We start from the raw sequence: 22,278 nt of genomic DNA, 5'->3' as shown, positions 1-22,278 counted from the left end.
CCGTTTTAAACCTTTAAATACTGTTACAGATCCTTTAGCCACGCCTTTTAGCAATAATGAATTTATACTATTATGTTTGCAATTTCCTATTTTTTGTATTCTAATGATCAGGTAACACTTTTAGTTATTTATATGTAATATACCTTTGTGTGGTAGATGTTGTATTTAATGCTCCAGTATTCTCTGAATGCAGTTATAAATGTTAAGCTATATTCTTAAGAAACTGTATTCTTAAACACAAAATTGCAGGAACTAATTTTATTAGTAAAAGTCTGCAAGTATGTGTGTTATCTCCAAAATCCACACATGCTCTGACATACTGTTATCTCTAGTTCTCTCTCTTATATAGCTGTTACACAGATCTCTGGCAGCAGATGGCTGGACTATAATGCACTGTTAAACAAATAAAACCATTAGGCATGTAATACTGCCTGGTAAACGACTGTGTCTTTAAAATGGTTTTTAAAAAAATTAAATAGAAAATAAAGTTCATTTTTGAATTCATTTAATGAAATGGGAACAAAATCCAAACCCCTTTCAGAATACGTAAAACGTCCCCTCTTATGTTGTGTTTGTCGTTTGAAGTCAGTCTTTTTTTTTTATTACATTCTTGCATCTGGTATAAGATAATCAGTCCTAAATCAGTTTTCTAATAGATGTTTTCTACAAGTAATCGCTCATTTTACGTTTATCTTTGTAGGAAGATTTTTGCTTTTGTAATACTCCAGCACAAAATTATCTATTGCATTATATGCTCTTTCTTCCTTCTTTTCAAATTTGATACAAATGTATTAAAATTATGATTCAACACTAGTGTCATGGCTCTGTAATTAAACTGTTTTTCAATAATTGTCAGCAGCTGAGAGATGCCATTTTGTCTTTTTGTTTTTAGATATGCCAATATTTGGTCTTTGCCCGGCTCATGATGATTTCTATTTGGTGATGTGTAACCACTGTAATCAGGTCGTAAAACCACAGGCATTTCAATCACATTATGGTAAGTGCTTAACTATTTTTAATAACTAAGGGTGAGGTTAAATCAGGATTAAGCCTGGCAATTTTTTTTTTAAAATTGATGGTACATAGATCATTGCATTATAAATAATGTCAAAGAACATAACCTGTGTTTAATCATTTTACATATATTATAATGCAGTTATGTGAAGATCTTGTTCCTTTTAATTTTTTTAATGCCTTCTTGAAATGCTGCATACATACAGAACGATTTGGAAATGACATATATATGGTGTATTTCACAGGCAGTATGTGTAGTGTGTTTGTGCCTGTGTGTGTCATTTCTTCTTGTGTATTTATACAGATTATTTTTACATGGGTTCTGTTAGTGTGAACTTGAGCTTAAAGCTGAACGTCCAAATTTTGTTATAAAACACAGTATGCTTCCGATGGCCGGTAAACTTGCTTATTTATTTTCAGAAGTATCAATTTGTATTTGTTTTACTGGTTCGATGGCTTTGTATATAAACTATGCAAGGAAGCTCTTGTTGTGTTGGTTGGTGTTAGACACTGTTTATAGAGGACTGCAAAAATGTGAAGTGCTCTGCAAGCCCAAGTGCTCTGTTACTTCCTACGAACCAAACTGGGGGAGGTTGGCAGTTCTTTTCCACACTCCTCTCAAGACTAGAAATTAATCTCAAAAAAATTTCACACCAATATTTGGATGAGAGGTTTTGGGTATTCAGCTTTTTGTTTCCTGAGAAATTCAGGAGGTTTTTTCTAACCAAGTGCTAATAAAAGAGATGGGCAAAGCATCTTCTGAACTACTCCTTTGTCCCTCTCTGTGTGTGTATTTCTATGTGTTCCCTTTTTCCTTAGCCCAGTGCACCTACTGATGGCCTCAGTGTTTAGAAGGATAGATGATGCTGGGTGTGGGTGGGGAGGCTCTTCCAGTGTTGAGAGCGAGGGCTGACTTTTCTTGCATCTTAAATACTCCAGCCCTTTGGCAAGAAAAGGCATACTCGCTTCTGCTGCTTCCTAGAGACTGGGGAGGGTCTTCCTAAACTGTGCTGAGGGTGAAGTTCTTACCCTTTCCACCTCTCACTTGGGGTTTTTGTGTTATAATGCCTTATGGATTATACCCTGCCCCTTGCTGCTGGATTTCTGCAGTCGTGTCACACACAGTGTCTTGGAGAAGAACCTGGTGGGTCTTATGACATAATTCTTACTAGTTTGGTTGTTATTCTCTGGATGGCAGTAGTAATAAAATTTGAAAAAAAAAAAACCCTACAATTTGTTGGATGTAAGCCTCCAGAGCTGCAGGAAGCTGGAAGAACAGAAGGGTGATAGCTTTTCTGTCTCTGGTTGCTCTAAGCCTTTGTATCAGCTGAGAGCAAGTCCATCCCTTGCCAGCACGATTCCTCACCTGTCACTGAGTATCAGTTTGGGACGTCCAATAAGTCCTTCTAAAATATCATATTAATTTGATTCAGAAAGTTAAAAATAAATTTATGGGGGAGGACTGGATGGTACCCAGTTCTGAGTGTTGGCATATTGAGTCTTCATCTTCAGGTCAGTAACATGGAACTGGCTCTGGTTGGTGGTGATGGAGAGCAGACACTTTGGGTTGTCTCTCAGAAATGAGCAGTTGATCTCCAAATGCTGCCTAAAAAACAGATAGATGTACTGTAGGAACCAGTATCGTAGTTGTTGCCTAATGGGCAGATTAAAGAAGCAGTTCAGGAGCTGAATAGGAATGGTATTGCTGCTTGGCCATGGATGTGAAAACATGGGGTGTTGTAATGCTGCTTCTACCATTGTTAAACTTCTTGAAGTTAATTCAAACTCTTCTGTAAGCACTACTTGCCATTTAAAAGGGACAGATCGAAGAGGGAACTACAAAATGAAGGTATGGAAAATATATTAAAAACACTAACGTAATGTTCCCATTCTGTATCACATTATTAGGAGCATGATCTTTAACCGTGAAACTTTCCCTAATGTAAACCTTGCATCGGTGGCAGGTTGATACTTTGAGAGCAATGTGGAAGGAGGGGATGGAAACGACGAGGTTATTCTTAGTATTTCTCAAGCGCATTCTGAACAATGAGGCCGCCCGGCGCGGGCTGCGGTGTGCAGAGGAAACAGGCGGGGTCATTCTGATGAGAAAAACAGGCTTGGGTGGGGTGAATGTCATTACAGGACTTTGAGGCTATTAGTTTGGCACAGTAGAGAGGTAAGAAGGTTGACTTGGGGATTTTGTGTCGCGCCAGCTCTCCTTGCTTTTTATCAGCCTTCACGCTCTTGAAATCCTTATGCAGTTGCCCCTCATTTTAGCAAATTAAATGTGAAAAAGGATAAATACGGCAGGTGATTGATCACCAGGCAATGCTGTATTTTATATTTTTTTTTTAGCACAGTGTACTTCAGGAGAAGGAAATTGCTGAAGTCCTCAAAACGCACAGTTCTTTTAAAACAAAGTACACTATAATGATAACAAGAAAATAAAACACACTCTGGATTTATCACAGTCAGTTTTCCCTGAATTAAGTCTTTTCTTTGTGGCATTATTTCAGGGATAAATAAAGGAGAGATTATTTCAATAATTTCTGAAAAATTACAGTGTATCAATGAAGCTGTACCTTTGTGATGTTCTTAGGGTCTTTTAAAGTTATTTTAAATTGTTACCAGAGAAATAGTAATCTCTTAAAATATTCTGCAACTCCTGGTGGTATGTGTCGCTTGTACTTGGTGTTCTTGGAAACTTGTCACATGGGATTTTGTTTTCTGAAGTAGAATATGCTCTTTTAAAATGTCAGTTTTGTCAAAGGAAGGATAAACAAACTATTAGCTAAACCTAATGAGCTAATTAATTTCTTCCAAAGCATATTTGTGATGAACTACTTAACTAGGTAGGCTGAAAGTGCATTGCAGGACAGACGCTGGCTTTTTTCCCTGGACCACAAGTAGTCAGAAATAAATGTAACCTTGTTCATCGGAATATTTGACCTTTTTAGTAAAATACCTTATTGATACAAACCACAGATTTTTGTATGTAGCTGGTACTTTTTACTCTTGTATTTCATGGGTTTGGCTAGAAGATATGTTAATTCAAAATTAAATTCTACTTTTTGTGGTAATCCAAGCATGCATTTGGAGTATGAATTGTCATTTTAATAGTTTATTCTATACTATTGGTTTATATACTTTCATTGATTTGTAAAATTCTGTGACGTATTTGGTGGGCATAACACCAGGTGTAGGTTAGTTTTTAAAAGCAATCTAACATACTGAGCTATCTGAAGGCAGCTATGGGTATTTCTTCCAGCCTGTGAACAGCAGCTGATGGTCAGGACACTCAAAAATGGTGTTCCCCTCTTGTTCTTGGCAGTGATGCTGGGGATCTGGCAGGGCAGAAGCAGGCCAGGCAGACGAGGAGACTTGTTTCAAGACAAATCCCCTGTTTGTCAGATTGTGACTGCTTCATTTGTGAGGCTGGATAAATCATTTAAGTCCTTTATTGCTAGTATTCTTGCTTATGCTTTTTGAGTGGTTACACTTTGATGGTGTCAGTATCTTCCTCGGATGGCTCAAGATCAATTCAGAGGTGAAAAATGGAAAAAAAGGTTGAATGTTCAGGCATTCAGTCTCATGGGTAAAGCACTTGAGATTGCCTGTCACAGTGACCTCTTCTGAGAAAACACAGTATTTTTCTGCAGCTGGATTATTTATCTACACTCTGATGATCGTGTGCCAGCCTCTCCAAATTCCATGCTACATAGACCCTCCCTCTCTATTCAAATCAGGTGTATTTCTGAAGACTCTGCACAATTTCTTCTCTTAACACATAAATTCTCATGGTAAAGATGACTTTGCTGTCATTGTGCTCCTCAAGAATGTCCCCTCAGCAGACAGCAGGATGTGCCTGGGTTCCTTTTATTTCCGCTTTCTCCTTCCCACCAAACCGTGCTCGATACGGCTCCCGCGCTGCACCCAAAAGCTGCTCTTTGAGGAAGCCATCGCGACAGTTATTTCAGGTTGTTGGTGGAAACCCTGAAGCGACGTGGGTTTCAGGGCCGTACGACCTTTCGTTGGTATTTCAGCCGTTCCCCGGGTTTATCGCATCTCCCTGTGGTTATCAGCCTCCCGTCTGAGGAGAGCTGCTGCTCTGCACCATCTGGGCTGCTTTGTGGCTCAGAGAGGAGACGACAGCTCAGCGGTGTGGAAGTAGCAGCAGCGTAGAGACGTGGGGTTTATTCCTTTTAATTTTTCCTAGGGTTTTTGTTTTGGTTTTGCAGAGTTAGTTGGTTCCTCTGTGCCTTGGTTTCCATCAACACAAAGTGGGGTTAAACTCTCGGCAGCAATAGTTAAACTGAGGATGCCTGTGAGTCATGCAGTGATTGTGAAAACCATTAATACAGTGCGTATTGGAAAGAGAGAATGATAGTGCGTTGGGCTGTTGAGTCATTAAAAAGCTATGCCCAGTGTTTCGATTAACTTCCATGGGTTTGGCGTGCGGTGGCAAAGGTGAGCAGCGCTGGGAGCTTTGGTGGCTGCTGCTCTGAGCTGGTGGGGAATCACTTAAGCTTTTCATTTTGATCAGTGTGTGTTTAGACCTGAAATGTAGGGTTCAGAAATGGAATAATCATACGGACTTGCCCACCTTATGTGATTTCTAGGAGGCTATGAGACTGGAATAGAGAAGAAGGTTGTCACACAACCTTGTACTCAGCCTGGAGAGTCTCAGAGGGCAGATCCTGGCAGTAAAGAGAGGTGGTCACTTGTGTTGCTTGGGTCCATCCTGCAAGTCAGTGTATGGTCTCTCCTGAATCTCCTTCATTGCACAACTCCACTCTTTCCTCCCCCAGCCATTCTCACACCCACCTTTAGTTAGCAGCTTTATTACTTTGGCTAGTCCTAAGAGGGGGTTTTTTTTGGTGTTGGTGTTAAGTATGTGTTGTGATTTTAATTGGGATAAATGATCCGTTAACTATCCCTGCTAATACGCTTTTGTATTTCGGATGTTTTATCATATGTAATTTAAGTATTACAGTCCCTGCAGCATTACATACTTGGTTTCTTCTGACCTGCTGTGAACTGAATATGAATTTGTCCTACCCTCTTTCTGTTATCTCAAATTTGTCATCAGCTAGTAGTTCTGAAAAGTCTGACATCAGTATTTAATATTTTTAAGTTTTATTTTCTGAAGTTCTGCAGATGGTGTTTGTTTAGAATAGAATGGAGAGAGCATTTAGCGTGGATTACCACGTCAAAGATAAAGAGTCTGTACAAGGCAGCATTTGAAGCAGATAGGAAAAGAAAGGAATGTACTGAATCTTGTTCCAAAGCCATTGGACCTGAGGATTTTGGGGTTTGTTGTTTGGTGGGGGATTTTTGTTTTGTTTTGTGTTATGGGCTTTTTTTTGTGTGGTTTTTTTTTTTTCATCAGCTAGTAGTTCTGAAAAGTCTGACATCAGTATTTAATATTTTTAAGTTTTATTTTCTGAAGTTCTGCAGATGGTGTTTGTTTAGAATAGAATGGAGAGAGCATTTAGCGTGGATTACCACGTCAAAGATAAAGAGTCTGTACAAGGCAGCATTTGAAGCAGATAGGAAAAGAAAGGAATGTACTGAATCTTGTTCCAAAGCCATTGGACCTGAGGATTTTGGGGTTTGTTGTTTGGTGGGGGATTTTTGTTTTGTTTTGTGTTATGGGCTTTTTTTTGTGTGTTTTTTTTTTTTTTTTTTTTCCCTCTTGTAGGAGATTGTCTGAGCTCATCTGCATTTTGGAGGGACAAGCTTTCATTATGGCCTGCATACTTTTGGCAGCAAGCAATTTGTTTCAGTAATTAAGTGTCCGCTGTTCACTAATGTCTTTTTAAAGCAGTATGAAAACGTTTTATTTAAATCATAGGAATTTTCTTGGGTATCAGTTATCTTATGTAGTAGTCTAATAACCAAAATAAAACTTGAATGTTATATGGTGTGTCACAGATGTGCTGGAGTAACCTGCAAAGCATATTGCCAAACTTGCACAGGTGGCATTTGGCATATTATGGCTCGAGTTAATGTATATGATTTAACAAATTATCATTGGCAGCTTCAGCAGCTTCTGTTTAAATACACAGCCCTCTCACAGTAGTTCGCAGAGTCCAGATTCCAGCAGTTGGATCTTAGTCTCCAGGTCCAGCAACAACTAGTTTAATTTCTTCTTGGCAGAGATTTGAGAAATTCTGTAGCTTTTGCAAGAATCATCTTGGCGTATTCCCAGAAGGGAATGGGCTCAGAGGTCGTACAGGATTCATTTCAGAAGAAAAAACGTTTTGGCTAATTATTCAGTTATTTTTAAATAATGCATCGTTAAGTAAGAAAGCATTACCATCTGGAAAGAAACTCTGTAAATATATTTTGGGGTTTGAAATGTGTACCCCAAAACCACTAGCTGAATACCTAATGTGCTTTTTTGGGGTTTAAAGTCACAAACAAGTTCTGCCATGCAGATTTTAAGGAGGGCTGAATTTAGGTGCTGTGGTTAATTGTAACATTGCAAACGGTTCACGTGCGGAAGGTTATTTTTGTAAGTGTAATGGCTGTGGTCTTTGTTTATTACGTGAAAGCCAAGGGAGTCTGCTTGAGAAGCTGATGGCAGTTTTCTAGTAAAACTTCCTCCTTTTTTCTGGGTATGTGGATTTGTCAATGTCTAGTTGAAGACAATAAAGCAATTTTACGTATCAGCTAACAAAAAGAGGTGGTGTTCAGCTTCAGATTGAAAAAAGTAATTAATTGTTCAGTTTACTGCTTGTTTACCATGTAACTCATGTTGTTCTGCCTACAGCACCATGTGTGCTAAAATATTTTAAATTCTAAAAGTGCTTTAGTGTCCTCTTAGCTTTTCCTACCTTTGGTTAGCATGAATCGAATTTCATGATTTCTGCTGTAGCAGAAGACCTACACGCAGAAATCCTTGTGTTTTATTACTGGCTGGATAGATAATATGGGTTTTTTTTATTCTGCTCTTAATGAAATGTTCAAGTATTTTGAAACAAGGCTAACATCCAGAATTATACAAGGGCTCTATGAAAATGCTGTTCTCTTATAGTGATCTTCTTGCTAGGCATTTGGAGACTGGGACGGACTGCTCCCTTTTCGAGGTAAACATTGACAGGGAAGAACAAGTGCAAAGAAGGAAAACAAAGATATTTATCTTTGTGGGAAAAGAGGAAGCAGTGCCGCGTTCGCCGTCACTGAAATAGCTCAGCAAGAGGGAGAAAGTTAGTGTATTGATCAGTAGATTTGGGTAACATCTAAGCAGAACAAGTAGTTCTAATAAAAAGTAGCTGTTGAGTATATTTGAGTGCAGCTTCACTTTGCAAGAAGCCAGCTGGATTAGTTGCATCAGGTCTGCCATTAAAAGCGATTGACGAGGAGAGAGTTAACCAATCCAAAAGCCGGTGTTAAGTTTCATCACTCAAAATCCATTTTGAGTGATGAAACGGCACGTGGAGCAGAGCGCAGCTGTCGTAACCATCACTGCCCATTTTCTGCAGGTTGAGGGAAGTCAGTTCTGCATGGGTTTACGTGCTCCCTATCCTTGGAAGGTTTCCTTCCCGGCTAAAAGGGCTCTTTCTAAGGCCTAAGCCGCTCCTTCAGGCTGGAGCTGGGCCAGCGGAGGTGGCACGTATTGCGAGGGCAGGCCATGGGCACACAGGGTTTGGCTGGCAGCCCGGAGCTGAGAGCAGAAGAATGAAGCTGCAACCTGTTTAAGGGCTGGGGAGGTGGCAGAAGCCTGAATTGGAGTGAAAAAAAGGCAGGACTTGTGCTGTTGTGGAGGAGAGCTGGGAGCGTGTCAGAGCCATCGAGATGTGAACTTGGTGGTCGAAATTACTTTAGTAGTTTAATTTCAAAAGCTAACTGCTTGCAGATCAATTATTTATAAGGACTTCCTAATTTATTTTTTGGGGAGAAGTATGTGTTCTCATGAACTGTGTGGATTATTCCAAGAACTGCAAAACCTCAGATGAACACCATAGCGCTTCGTGATTCCGGGGAGAAGTATTCTGGGAAACTTGTAAAACAATGTTGAGTATTGAACTGTCATGAACAAGATAGTTTGGGTTGTTTTTTGCCTTTCTTTTTTTTTTTTTCTTTTTTTTTCTTTCATGGAAGCACATAGTTTCAAGTGGCACAGACTGTACCCTCTCATCCCACCAGCCGACTCTCAAACAATTGCTGTGCTTGGAAGAGAGAGGATTTGCACATAGTCTTTTTTTCTTTTTTTTTTTTTTTCTTTTTTTTCCCCCACTGCAAGCACAGCTACAAAGGTCAGATAGGAAATCTCATCAGTAACCATCAATTACATTATTCTTTCGGCCAAGATACCACTGGTGCCAGCGCCGAGCTGTGCAGCACGTGGCTGGGGCAGGAGGAGGGCAGTTCTGGCCAGGGCTGGTTCAGCACAGCTGGAATGAAGTGGTTTGCAGTGTATGTCCCAGGAGGGGAAAGAGAGGACACGGGGGAATAGCTAAAAAGGGAAATGTAAAACAAAGAACTGAAGTAAAATACACATAAAAAGAAATGGATGAAGACAATAAGGAGGAAGCTAAGTAAGGAAGGTAGGAGAAGTGACCTTGCAGGAGGGGAGGATGGAGTAGGTATGGTGCTGGTTTTATTGCTCTGTATTGGGAGGGGGAAAGTAAAAGAAAAGAGAGGTTCAGCAGGGCAAAAAAAACAAAGTGTGGTGTTTTTTTTTATAGTTTTTGCTCTCTTAATGTTTTTCAGCAATGCTATGATTGTGGTTTGTGTAACATCGTGACATTCTTGGATACGGTATGTTTTGGTGGGTGGTGGGAAGGAACAACAGTGCATCCTACTTGAGACACTTCTCCCGGCTTTATCAGGCACTGACCCTCGAGGAAAGAGATGTGTATATGCGTGTGTGTGCACTTATTAATGGGTCATCATATATTTGTTTTCTTACACATTCCTTTTACTGTTTCTTGCTGGGCTTTTCAAGTTTATTCGAAAATTCTTATTTTCTTTACACTAAACAATACTTTTTTAAAGAGAGCAGGAGGTGCATAGGATGTATGGACAGTTTTCACACAGCTTTTGCAGTAAGAGGAATTCCCACCAGTTCCCTACAAGCAGAGAGAAAAGAAGGTTGTGTACTAGATGGAAGAAAGTTCCCCACACTGGACCTACATAAAAACAATATTTTGTAGGAACTTCATCTGCTGCCTGAGGAAAAGTAGGCAGCATTGGGAATACCATACTCTTGCCTACAGCAATAGTGCACTGCATGGTAACCAGGTGTGTTTGTGAGTGGTGTGCTTTTGGAAAAACTTGACACAATATTATTCTTACCAAATTAAAAGATATTGATAACGTTTTGGTTTTAGGCACAGCTACAAAGCAGGCAGGCTGCTGTGTAGTTTACTTAGGCGTCAGTTTTCACCTGCTGTTTATTTACTCACTCATTTTTGATCACTAGTTTGCTGGCTTTTTAGAAACAAATCTCCAGATATTGACATGATACTATGGATTTTTTTCTTCCAGGCAATATGATCACTTGAAATCTAACATTTGATACACATAAAGTCTACAAACTGTGTTTTTAAGATATTACCAGAAGAGGGAGTGTATAACGCTTGGTATACAATGAAGCCTGTAAGTTTATTGATGAATAGCAATCAATAACCACATGATTTACGTAATAAGTTAAAAAAAAATGCAGTCTGAATTTCACTTTCAAAAGAGCACAATTAATGCCAACTTTTTTAGCTCCTCATTAGGCTTAAATCAGTTTAACACTAAATTATATCCAAGTAATGTAAATGGCCTTGAAATCAACTCAGATTCCTAAATGTTGTGTTGTGTCTACCTGTAACAAAAAGATTCAAACAGCTTTTCAGTAGCCGTCTTGGATTAGCTCTTGCAGTACCCAGCTCTGTAAGAGCTCTGTAACAATGTGAAACTTGTAAATAATTACAAATATTTTTTCAAAATGTAGAAAATAACAGACACAGATAGATAGAACATGAAATTTTACATAAGTCTGTGATACTATTACTGGCTAAATAGACCATCATTAGCTATCTTGTGCAGCCGAAATACTTCCAAACCCATGTGATACTATTACTGGCTAAATAGACCATCGTTAGCTATCTTGTGCAGTAACAGCCGAAATACTTCCAAACCCTATTGTCTACTATTGATGAGACTAAAAAGTAATGTAGTGCTTGTATAGAAAAATCAATATTTTTACTTTATAATTTTTGCAGATTTTTTTTTTCCTCCAGTTGACATGCAGCAGGGCAACAGGTTAATCCTTTGAGCAACAGCAAATTGATGCAGGAGAAAAAGCCATCGGTGTGTCTAATATGTAAAATTCCTAATAAACTTTGCCTATTCTGCTGCCTCATAGACCTTCTGCAATATCTGAGACCACTGCTGGCCACGAAGACTGCAATTACGTTTTAACTTCTTTCCCCGGTTGTATTAGAGAAAGAAGAGCCATCATGAAGAGTTTGTGTCCTCTTTTCTGTTCCCTAGATAATGAGTTGCCCGTGTTGGTAGGAAACTCTCACTCTTTACATAGTTTGTAGAGGATGCAATTAGACCAGGCTCCTGGAGAGTTGAAGCAGTTCCTACATAACTGAAGTTTTTTCTCGTTGTTTGGCAAGATTGTCAGAAAAATCTCTAACTCACAATTCTATATAAAGTAGCTTTTCACAAGGAAGCCTTCTCTTTTAGCCAGATCACCTTCTTATGTTTTTACCCCATAGGATTTTCTTCCTCACGCAGGCAGGAGTTGTATTGTGCCTTGTCCTCTGTGTGTGACCCTGCAGGTTGCACAGAACCTGTTTGTCGTGTCTGGCGGTGGGAATGGGCTGTGTGTCTCTGCAGTGCGTTGTGGCCAATTCTGTGGGGTAGGTAGAAGGTGTACCCCTTTCAGTGTGCCCTTCCACCTTTTCAGCCTCAAGCGTTCATACATTTGTAGGTTATTTGTAGAGCTGGATTTGAGCTGATCCAAAGTTTTGTGTGACATACTTGGATGGTTTTAAGAGCTGTTCGTTATCGTCTGCAGATATTCACATGGAATTTATAGCTCTTCTCCTTGCTAAGAGGAAAATTGGCTGTGCCTCCTTTGTTACTGTGTGGCTGAAGACTTCATTTGGGTTCGTAGGCTAAGCGTTTTGATGTTCTGCTGTATTAGGGTGGACTTAGTGAAGTAGTTGTTTTCGTTTCTTTCACTTCTCTGATCATAATGAGAAGTCTTACAGTACTCTTAGTACTCTGTAGGGCTCTGGCCCTTCTCATCGTTGGCATGGGACTAGCGAGCACTCATTTTCTTCAGTTTCATTTTGGCTTACAGCCTCTGAGGAGCCACACGTAAGCATGGATGTGCCTGGACACATGCCATCTTGGCCCTCTCCTGGCCCCTAAGGTCAAAGGAAAGGTTTTAAAACCTCCACAGTTCAGTCCCCTCCCCAACATAGTGCCATGTACTCTTTGACCAAAGGTCATCATGTGGGTTACAAAGCTATCTAACAGCCAGCTTCTAAAAATACTTGTGACTACTTTGATAGCCAAAGAAGTGGTATAAACTTATATGTGCATAGTATTGTAAGGCTTGATGCTCACATCTTGCTTGTCACGACTGAGAATGACAGCTCGTGTCACTTAATTTTGGTGGTGGCCAGTTCCTTTCTCCGTCCAGCATGTTCTCCATAGGATCGATCAGTGTTCAGAATAAGGATGGGTACTGACATGTAGGACCACCACCTTTTTCTGTGACTACAAGAATGTACCCTGGGAGGCTGGAGGCTTGGCAGATCGTTAGGACGTGCTGAAAGCCCTGATGAGCTTCTGGGCTCCTTCCTGTTTCCTTTGCTCTGGCCCAGTTGTCCAGGTGGCAATGGTCCACAATAGCTGTGGCTGTACGCTTGAAATCTAATGTACTAAATGTCTTTTTTCTGGTTTTCAGTCCCTGAAAGTGGCCTAAGTGTATATATAATGCATTTTCAGCCTCCACGCTCTGTGCATACGCATGTACGATATGGGTAGCACTTAGATTTTGTATTTCTGGTATAAACAAGCACGTTGTGCAAGTGAAGTTAATACTAAGGCATAAAATAAAATGCTGTCACTTGACTGTGCACCAACAAGCCTGTCAAGTTGTTCTTCTGTACTCAGTCATCCATTTTATTTTGGACTCACTCCACTTCTCTGAAACCTGAGGAACTTCTAAGCATGCCCACTTGGAAAAGAAAACACCAAAACTAGAAATCTTGCCCAATATATTTGTGTTTTCTGTAGGATGTAAGACATTACAAAGCAGCAGCTGCTAGAGAGAAAAATCCACTGATTTCAAAATCCATTGCCCTGTGGTTCTGGAGGTTCTGGGGATTTCATTCATGATGGTACTTCAGAGCACTCGTTCCCAGATTCAGAAAAAGAGACACATGAAGCCTTAAATACAAGACAGCAGCACTACTTTTGATATGATTTTGCCTCTCCCTTTGCTAAGGCTGGTTTCGTGGTGTCACACAGGGTATGGCAGTGTTCTTTCCATCACCCCGCGTAGCAGCAAAGTTGGTTTTCCAAGTAGCCATCCTGGGGTTCTCAATTGATCAACTTGAAGAAATTTGCTATTGGCTCAAGGCCCATCATTCTCTTCCTTCCAGGAAGAGTAATAATAGTAGCCAGTAACCAAACAATCTCTTTAAAGCAAAATATTTACAACAAAATCATGTTAGACAGTACTCAATGTAAACATAAGCAGGCTGGAGTGTAAGCAAGCTCAGCTTATGCAGTGTTGATATCAATCGAATGAAATTCCTCGGAAATCTAAATTATTTTTTTATGTAACCCTCAAAACTTCTAGGAACTGGCAAAACTGATCATTACTGCAGCTCACAACGCGGTCCTTTGTCATCCCCAGTTGCTGAGGCCTCCAGCCGGTTCCCTGGGATCAAGTCACACTTTAATTCTTGCCGGTCCTCGCTCCATTAATTGCGAGCTTTGGCAGAGGAAGGTTTGCAGTTTGTGAGACTGTCAGGTCTTTGAAGGGATGGTTTTGCTCTTTGTTAGGGAGAGAAGCAGATGGTGGGAAGGCTGGAACGGAGCGGTCAGGATTGGGGGAGAGGGCAGGGACGCTTTCTGCCGTGGCAGTGGGAGCTCCCACCTGCCAGCTGAAAGTGATTGTGAAATTGGTGCCCGAGATTGCTGAATTTTGAGAAAGGATAAATGAGTTGTTTCAAGTGCAGTGGAGATAATGAAGCCTGGTCGTCTGTGGCTTTGTCCTGTCTGTTTTGCCATCGCTCTCCCTCCTGTTGCAACAACTCCTGCTCAGCGCACATACGTAGCTTCACGTTTCATGGCATGTTTTGCCATTTATTTTTTTTCTGTTGTTGTTGTTTTGGGGTTTTTTGTTGTTGTTTTTTGTTTTTGCATGACAGTTTAATAAGACATACACATGCTTTTTCTGTTGTTGTTGTTTTGGGGTTTTTTTGTTGTTGTTTTTTGGTTTTGCATGACAGTTTAATGAGACATACACATGTCACAGCTAAGCTGGAGTGTGAACATGATGACTGGCCAGTGAAGATCTTCCTGCTTTCTTTCCATAAGAGCACTGAGAGGTCCTACCTTTGCTGTCTGAATGCTGATATTAATGCTAATGATAAACCCCAGTATGTTTAGGACCTCTGGTGGTGGCAGGAATGGGAAGGCACACCACCTCAAGTCCAGCTCTCCAGTTTTCTTAAAATTAACCTATTGTTTCAAAATATAGAGCACTAAAATGTAGATATGTGGAAGGAGACATGGTAGAGCTGCTGTCTCTCACTTCACAAAACCAGACAAGAAAATATAATGTGAGTAAAAGATTAAAGTTCTCCGGCCAGTCTTAAAAACAATTTTCTTGGCAATGCAAAATATGCAGAATACTTCAGGTTGTAGAATGATTGTTTTATTTTTATTTTTTTTTGGCATTTCTTAACATTATGCCGTGCTCATTCATACCAGGGAGCTGCTGTACGTGCGTGCATTAGTGATAGCATCATGTGTGATACAAATCTCTTTTGGTGTTCCATGTGTTCAGTGAGGAAATGAAGGAGTGGGTTGATGCTGTTCTTTACGTTACCTAAAGTAGTAGGAAGCAAATTTTCTTCCACTGCAACGGTTTCAGCACAGTTCAGGCTGTCCTCCTTCAATGATCTTGCAACACCAAAGACCTGGGAATTGGGATCTCTGCAGTGGTGTGTATTGAGCTGTCCTCTCCCCTCTGCCCTGTCCCTCTGAGCTGACATCCCAGCTGGAGTCCTGTCACTTCAGCCTCATTCCCTGGGAGGCAGCAGTGGCGCAGGTGTACGTCCTTTTGTGCATATAGTTGCAGAAAAAAAAAAATGCAGAAAGCATTATCACAGCTCACAAGGCTAATTTTAGGCCTCTGAACTTGGGTATTAAACAATGATATAAGTGTTTATATTCAATCTAACGCTGTTGGTGTTTGGGGGATTTTTTTAAATGACTTAAAGTAGTGTTGATAGAAAATAAGACCTATTTAGTATCAGGAAAAGAACTTCATTTCATTGCCTTATTTACTACCTTCAGTAACATTGCTTTTGCATTTGTCAGGGTACAATTGCAGCGTGTGACTTAACTGTCTCACATGCATCAGTCCATATCTAGGTGAAACCCCACGAATATTTACTGTATGAAGTTAGTTAGAAGCCTTTAGTCGTTGGAAAATGGTAAATAAAAACAAACGCACAGATTGAGACAGTTGGCATATCTGCTGCTGCTATAACCTAAGGAAGCCTTAAATCCCATTGCATTCTCTCGGCCATTGTGTGCCTTCCCGTTTTCTCCCCGTCATGCCTCTCCCTTCCATTCCAGCTCCTGCCTTGATGCCCAGCTGCTGGGGTTTCTTAGCGATTGGGCTCTTTGTCCTCACTCTCACTCAGAAGGAAGACAGCTTTCTGTATTGTTCCACATGGGAATTAAATTGCCTGATCTTGGTTGGTTTATTTGTGGAAAACACACACAAAAAAAATATAGAAATTACTCATCTTCTTGGTCCTAAAACGAGACTAGACAAAATCAAAGGCTAAGAAAGGATAAATTCTAGTTGGTAAGAAAACAAATGCATCAGTGCTGGCTCCCCACGAGGTAGTTTTAAAGTCAAGAATTTCGTGAACCGCTAAAATCTGTTGGAGACTTACCCAGTTTTAATTATGGGTGTCAAGTAGAAGAGTATACAATAAAAACAAATCCTCCAAAAACACACATGTCTCTGATACTAATTTTAGCAGGGGAAGGCGATGTCTTTTAAAAACAGCATAATCCAAGGAAGTGTCTTTGTGTTCCTAAGTTGTCCTGTACAATTAATGGGTAGGTGACATGAGCTGTCAACTTCTCTGGAAATTCAGAGCAAAAGAGGAACTGGTTGCTGCCTCGTGTTCTGAGCGCGTAGACACAGGAAAGATAGTGTTTGGTATTTGCAGTTTAAGATTTGGTATTCATTTCTGACCTTGTTAATGGCAGCATTTGTCTCCAGGTCTCTGTGTGTTCCTTTAAAAAAAAAGAAAAAGAAAAGAACCAACCCAAACAAAATCCGATCTGCTGAAGCAGTGTTCCCTGCTTCTGTTTAACCCTTGTTAATGAAAAGAAAGTAATAAGCTAACACACTGATACTGATACACAAAGGCGTTTGCACAAGCCTTTCCTCTTGGCAAACTTTTTATTTGATTGAAAAAGTGACTTTTAAAAAAATGAATTTGGGTGTAATTCAGTAAGTGAGGAAAACCCAGAAATTTCAGCTTTGATTATGGTAATTTAAATCAAGAGCAAAAGCCACAAGCTGTTTCTTCCTATTCTTTTTTTGTCAGCAGATACACTGTAATTTTTATGAGTGATTACTTAGAAGTGGTCCAGAAATTAGTAATTAGGTAAAAATTGGATTTTAGTAGCCATGTGCTGACTTTGGGTGGAAATCAAACCTTGACATTCAGACCTCAGGGTCTGGAAATTTAGGATCTGGACGATCAGGATAGTAAATACCAGAGTGAATGTATGCTGCTGGAGAAGTGCACCAAGAGTGTCCTCTGGGGTGGCAGGGGCCATGTCCTCCTGGACCACCAACATCCCCAGGAGCTGCAGCTCTGGTGATGCTGGATGTCCCCTGGCTGGGTGACACAGCCCCAAGGAACCATCCCAGCATGGGGTGGTGAGCACGTTTGCTGGAAGAAACATCGTAGTGCCACCAACATGGGCCTGGCAGCTCACCGGGAGAATCACAGACGGGATTAGCCTCCATCCACACGTCCTGCCACCATGGCTGTATCTTACCTGTGCCCATGCCACCCAGTGGCCATGGTCAGCAGCAGGCTTGATGCCACCTCGGTGGCCCTGGTGCCCATGGGTGGCAGCAGGTTTGATGCCACCTCAGTGGTCCCAATGCCTATGGTCAGCAGCAGGCTTGCAGGGAAAGCTGAGGCTGGCCAGAGGCCCTGGGGCAACTGTTTGCCACAGGGTGCCTGTGGCTGACCAGAGCCCAGCGCCAGTGGCCAGCAGGGCTGGTGGTGGTGCCCACGGGTGTCATGGGACCTTGGCAGAGTCCCGTGAGCACCATGGGTCATCTCGCAGGGAGGGATTAGGTGCTGCGAGCAGCCAGGGTGAGCCTGGCTGAAATGTCACCCGGGTGGCCTGGCCCCGCTCCAGGCGCAGTCGGCAGAGACTTGAAATCCCCAAAAAAGCTCTCCAAAGCCGCAGCTCCGGCGGGTATAAAGTGGAAAGGGAAAAAATAGCAATAAAAATGTAGACAGCCCATTGCAATCCTGTCAGGCCTCTGGATGGATCGGCGACTGTTAATCAAAGTGCTAATTAAAGAAAGAAACTATTAAGAGCGTGTTCATTTCGGCTTGTTTTCCTGAGTGCTCTCATCCGTGTAATTTATAAATCAGAGGGCAAATACGTTCCTTGCTGTGGCTTGGCTGTGGGCAGGATGGTCCGTGCCGTTACAGCTCCGTTTTGGAGGAAATGGGAAACACAGACACAGCCTGGACGTGTCAAGTGCAGTTGTGTTTTTATTTAAAAGGTTAAACTCGCACAAACATTTTAGTTAGCACATCCTAATTATGGCATCGTTTGGGTCTTTCAAAGTGAAATGTGAAAAGGCTGGTTTATTTAGTTTGAAAGACATTATTGTGCAAGCACAGTGGGTTGGTGCCCTCGTTTGACTGTATTAGTGATTTCTGTGAGGCTTTGCTGTGCTAATGCTGCTGTAAAATTTTAATTAGTGTATAGTTAACATGGTCAGTGTTTTTAAACATGAAAACGGTGGTTTCGTGCCAGTTGTGATTGACCGATGTTAATGAAATAAGCTGTTGCGATCCTTTTTTATAATTGAAAGTGACTAGTGCCTACAAACATTAAATTAGTGTAAAATAGCGTAAGGCTCTGATTTAAAATTCAAAATATTTATTCTCTGTTATCTGTTGATGTTGCAGATTATTTATGTTCCAAAATATTTCAAATCTGGGGCAATTACTCAGCTCTTGAAACATCTTTAAAAAGTACTGCTATTTGCCCTATCACAGATTTGCTTCCGGTCTTCATTTTCCATCCTGAAAAAGTTCAACATTTCTTGTGTTGAAAGACTTTGGACAGAAAACAGGGTGTCAGCCACGCCGGCAGGAACCCAGCCTGGATCCCTCACGCCGTTCTCATTTCCCCGTGAGGTTTTCCTGCAAGTGGGCCCTGCCCATAGGTACAGGGACAAACGTTTTTTGTCCCCTGTAGGGAGGTGAGTGGGTTGTGACACCCACAGGGTGCGTGTGGTCGGTGCCACACGTATGGAGACAGAGGTGAGAGATGGGTAACACCAGAGGTGCTGATGGGAGCATCCTTCTCAGCTCCATCACTCAGCGGTTCCTCGTCCCTCCATGAGCAGTAACCCCCTGGGGAGAGAAGGGATGTTGTAGGTGGTGTGTGGCTACTTCTAAGTAGCCGTGTACATGCTTATCTCTCCCATTTATTTTTTTTATTTATCTCACAAAGCTTTCATATCATGTGGCGGTGGATGTCACTTATTAGTCATGCACTACGTAAGAAAAATACACACGCTCATTGTCTTTTCATCCTGTCGCTTCTTAATGACAAAATCAAAGAATGTGATTTATTTAGCTGACACTACTATTTTTGTATATCCTGTGATATTTCCTCTAATTCTCCTGCTCAAAACAAAGTCAATTCTCTCTTCTTGATCTCTTTCATATGGAGAGCTTTCCATTTCAAGTCTTTTAATTTTTTAATTTTTTTTCTTATACCCATCTCCAGAAATTTATCAGTTAGCCCGTAGCCCCCTCTGTGTTTTGGTTCACTAACAGCTCTTAAGCAAGTTTTCAACCTCAGCGTAATTTTTTTGTAGCGGAGCAGAGTCTGAAAGTCAACATACAATGATTGAAGTTTGCTACATGTAAAGAAATAGCTACAGGGGAAAACATTAAAATTCCTGATTGTGGCATGAATAGAAGCGTTAGCAAGATGAAAGCTAGACAGGCATTTGGATACGTGAACTCATCTGAATACATTACACAATATTATAATACTGTGTGATAAGGTCTTGTAGGGAGTATTGTTGATGCTGAAGGGGAAGTACATGCTGTTAAAGGTGTAAACCTGATTTCTGGGTAGAAAATGGACAGAGAGAGGAGAAAAAAAAAGTGGTTGTGCTTATTCCCTTAATTCTTTATTCCCAATCTTTCAATACAGAGTTCTTTATTAAACTTCTGTTTATTCAACTTGTAATAAAAAGTTTGGAAATTTATTTTTTTTGTAATATTCGGTATGCTTGTTTCAAAAAATTTGAAGCTTTTCTTTAACGTCATTAATGTCATTCAGGCTGAACATATATGAGACAATAGTTTTCTAGCTGTATTTTTGAGGAAGCTGACCCATACTGCATCTTGATATGATTCTGATCTGTGCTGGTCACCTTCATTTGTTATTTTTGTTTATTATTTTCCAAATAACAACTATTATTTTTCAATAGCAAAAAAAAAAAAAAAGATTTAATACCTGTTTTTTAATCAGACAGTGCAGGTATTGTTGTGTCGTCAACAGGCTACACGGGGATTAGTGCTCATGATGTGGACATTATAATCTCTTCGTGGCCTGATCACCATCTAAGACACTCCGCTGTCCTTCCGTAAGAACTGTGCAATTTATTTTCCGGTGCTTGCCAGATTTACAAGGCAGCTACTGACCCAAAGGTCCAGGGCCAGTTCCCTGGTGAGAAATCTGTCCTTTCCTCTACCTCTTGGAGGTTGCTCAGGAAAGCGTGCCAGAAGTTTGATCCTGGATATTACACCGCAGTGTTTTTGAGATGTTAAAGCCCTCATGTTTGGCTTTACCTGAGCAAAGAGAGGGATGGGGACAAGATCCTCTTCTGGGTGACCAAGGGGACCTCTCAACAGTCGATCTCCCCGGCTCCAATTTGCTTCTTGTTCTGCTCCCTGAATAATTTAATGTCCTGCCTCTTGGTTTTCCCACCTTGCTCCTAAGGGTTTTACTGGTCTCCAGGAGGCTCTGAATCACTGAAACAAACCTGCCAGAACCGTCCCTAATTCCGTTTGTCACTACACGAGGGAGTTGCAGGACACAGCAAAACCCTGCTCTGTCCACGGGACAGTATGTATCGGGTGATGCTTCAAAGGCTATTTTACATCTCTCGGGGACAAGCCCTGTGTATTTTAAAGAGAGATCTTAAATCCTCTGGAAATTGATTACGGAACTGCTCGTGCGCTGACTACAAGGGGTTTTGAAAGGATTAGTAACAAATATGGAAAAATTGAAAAAGCAGCTTTAGAGAGTTGTGGAGTGGCAGCAGTGAAGAAAGGGATGTACGTGGAGGTTATTTATTTAAATACATTTTATTTTGCTGCATTCTTAAAAACTGTGTTTGCAGTCAGCATCCTTTCTGGGGTGGTGACCTCGGGGGGCAGGGGAGGCGTGCGGGCTCTGGGGCTGCTCTGCAGCAGGGAACTGTAGTGGCCATGGCCATTCCTGCCCAGTTATTCTTGTGCTGTTAGAGAATTACAGCAACATCCTGGCTACGCTGAAGCCGTACTCTTTTAAAAGCGTAATTTAAATACTCTAAGTCATAGTTACAGGACCATCTCCTTTTGGAAATATGATTTTAAAGCACTGAATTTAGCATTCAGAATCTTACTAGTGAGAATGATGTCTTTTCCACTCCTCCCTCTGTTTTCTTCAATGGCAGCAGCAAAACTGTGACCCTGCTTATACAGAATTTCATGCTCCTTTATCTAATGTATTTTGCACCGTTATCACTTGTGAGTGTATTTTGCTTCCCTCAAGTAAATCTCTAGGAAAACTATAAATGTACAAACTTCGAAATCAGAAGTAATTTGTTTTACAGTTTTAAAAGTAGCCAGTGCTTCTCTCTAACTACCGTCATTAAATGAACTGTGTAATAATAGCTCATGTTTGTATTCTGTTTCTATTCGAAGGGATGTGGTTGACTAACGGTCATAACACCTCTTGGGAGCTGAGTAAATAAGTTGCAAATATTCAAATTTAAATGTTGGGGCAACCTCAGAGAGTTTGAAGTGGTGGGTGAGGCTGGGGGAGAAGAGCCCAAATACTTCTCAGAGGATGTTTTCCAGTTCCCAACTTTGCTCACATTTCCTGTTAAGTGCTCTGGTAAACCTGCTTTTAAAAATAAACCAAAGTGAAAGTTGAGCTAAAAATCTGCCAGTCTAGGACTTCTGGACTTGCAGGAAGTAGATCACATTAAACTTTAAGTTTAGTTTAAGTACAAATACATCGTTCAAAACCATCAGTGGCTTTTGGTTGCACTGAAGTTTGGATTTCAGGAGGAAGATTAGTTAAGTGTGCTGGACCATCATAAATATCTAGATGTGTTTTATTTACATGTCTTAAATTGATGTGAGGTACTGTGAAGGGATTTGGGGACTGGAATGATACACTGAAACACAAATATTTGTATATCTGAGAGCTTTGGGTTCCGAATTGAGCATTTGTAACCAAAGCATATCTTAAGAAAGAATTTGTTCTCTGTAATTATGCATTTTTATAATAAATCAGTGCACCCTAGTTAAAGCACAGCCAGGTTTTACGTGCTTTTTAGGGAAACTTGTAGTGTGTGTTCTGAAGGCGATTGACAAGGGAACGGTGCAGGAATTCGTACTTGGAACGGTGGGACCATCACCCTTGCTGAGGAGTGCTGGGAGGACACACACCAATGCTGCTGTCAAAGATGCAGAAAACAGATGACAT

At 40.9% G+C, this 22,278-nt stretch overlaps 1 protein-coding gene across 1 annotated transcript in view; it reads left to right on the top strand.

Moving 5' to 3' along the window:
• The window catches only part of ATXN7 (ataxin 7), a 64,409-nt gene that overhangs the window by 21,953 nt on the left and 20,178 nt on the right, over window positions 1–22,278 (top strand). The window contains exon 2 of the mRNA XM_014946866.1: window positions 893–997. Within this exon, the coding sequence (XP_014802352.1) occupies window positions 893–997 (105 nt within the window). The remainder of the gene's footprint in view (window positions 1–892; window positions 998–22,278) is intronic.

Source organism: Calidris pugnax, unplaced genomic scaffold (assembly GCF_001431845.1).
Source record: "Calidris pugnax isolate Ruff unplaced genomic scaffold, ASM143184v1 scaffold81, whole genome shotgun sequence".
Classification (NCBI taxonomy): Eukaryota; Metazoa; Chordata; class Aves; order Charadriiformes; family Scolopacidae; genus Calidris; species Calidris pugnax.
This window is presented reverse-complemented; position numbering and strand designations above follow the sequence as displayed.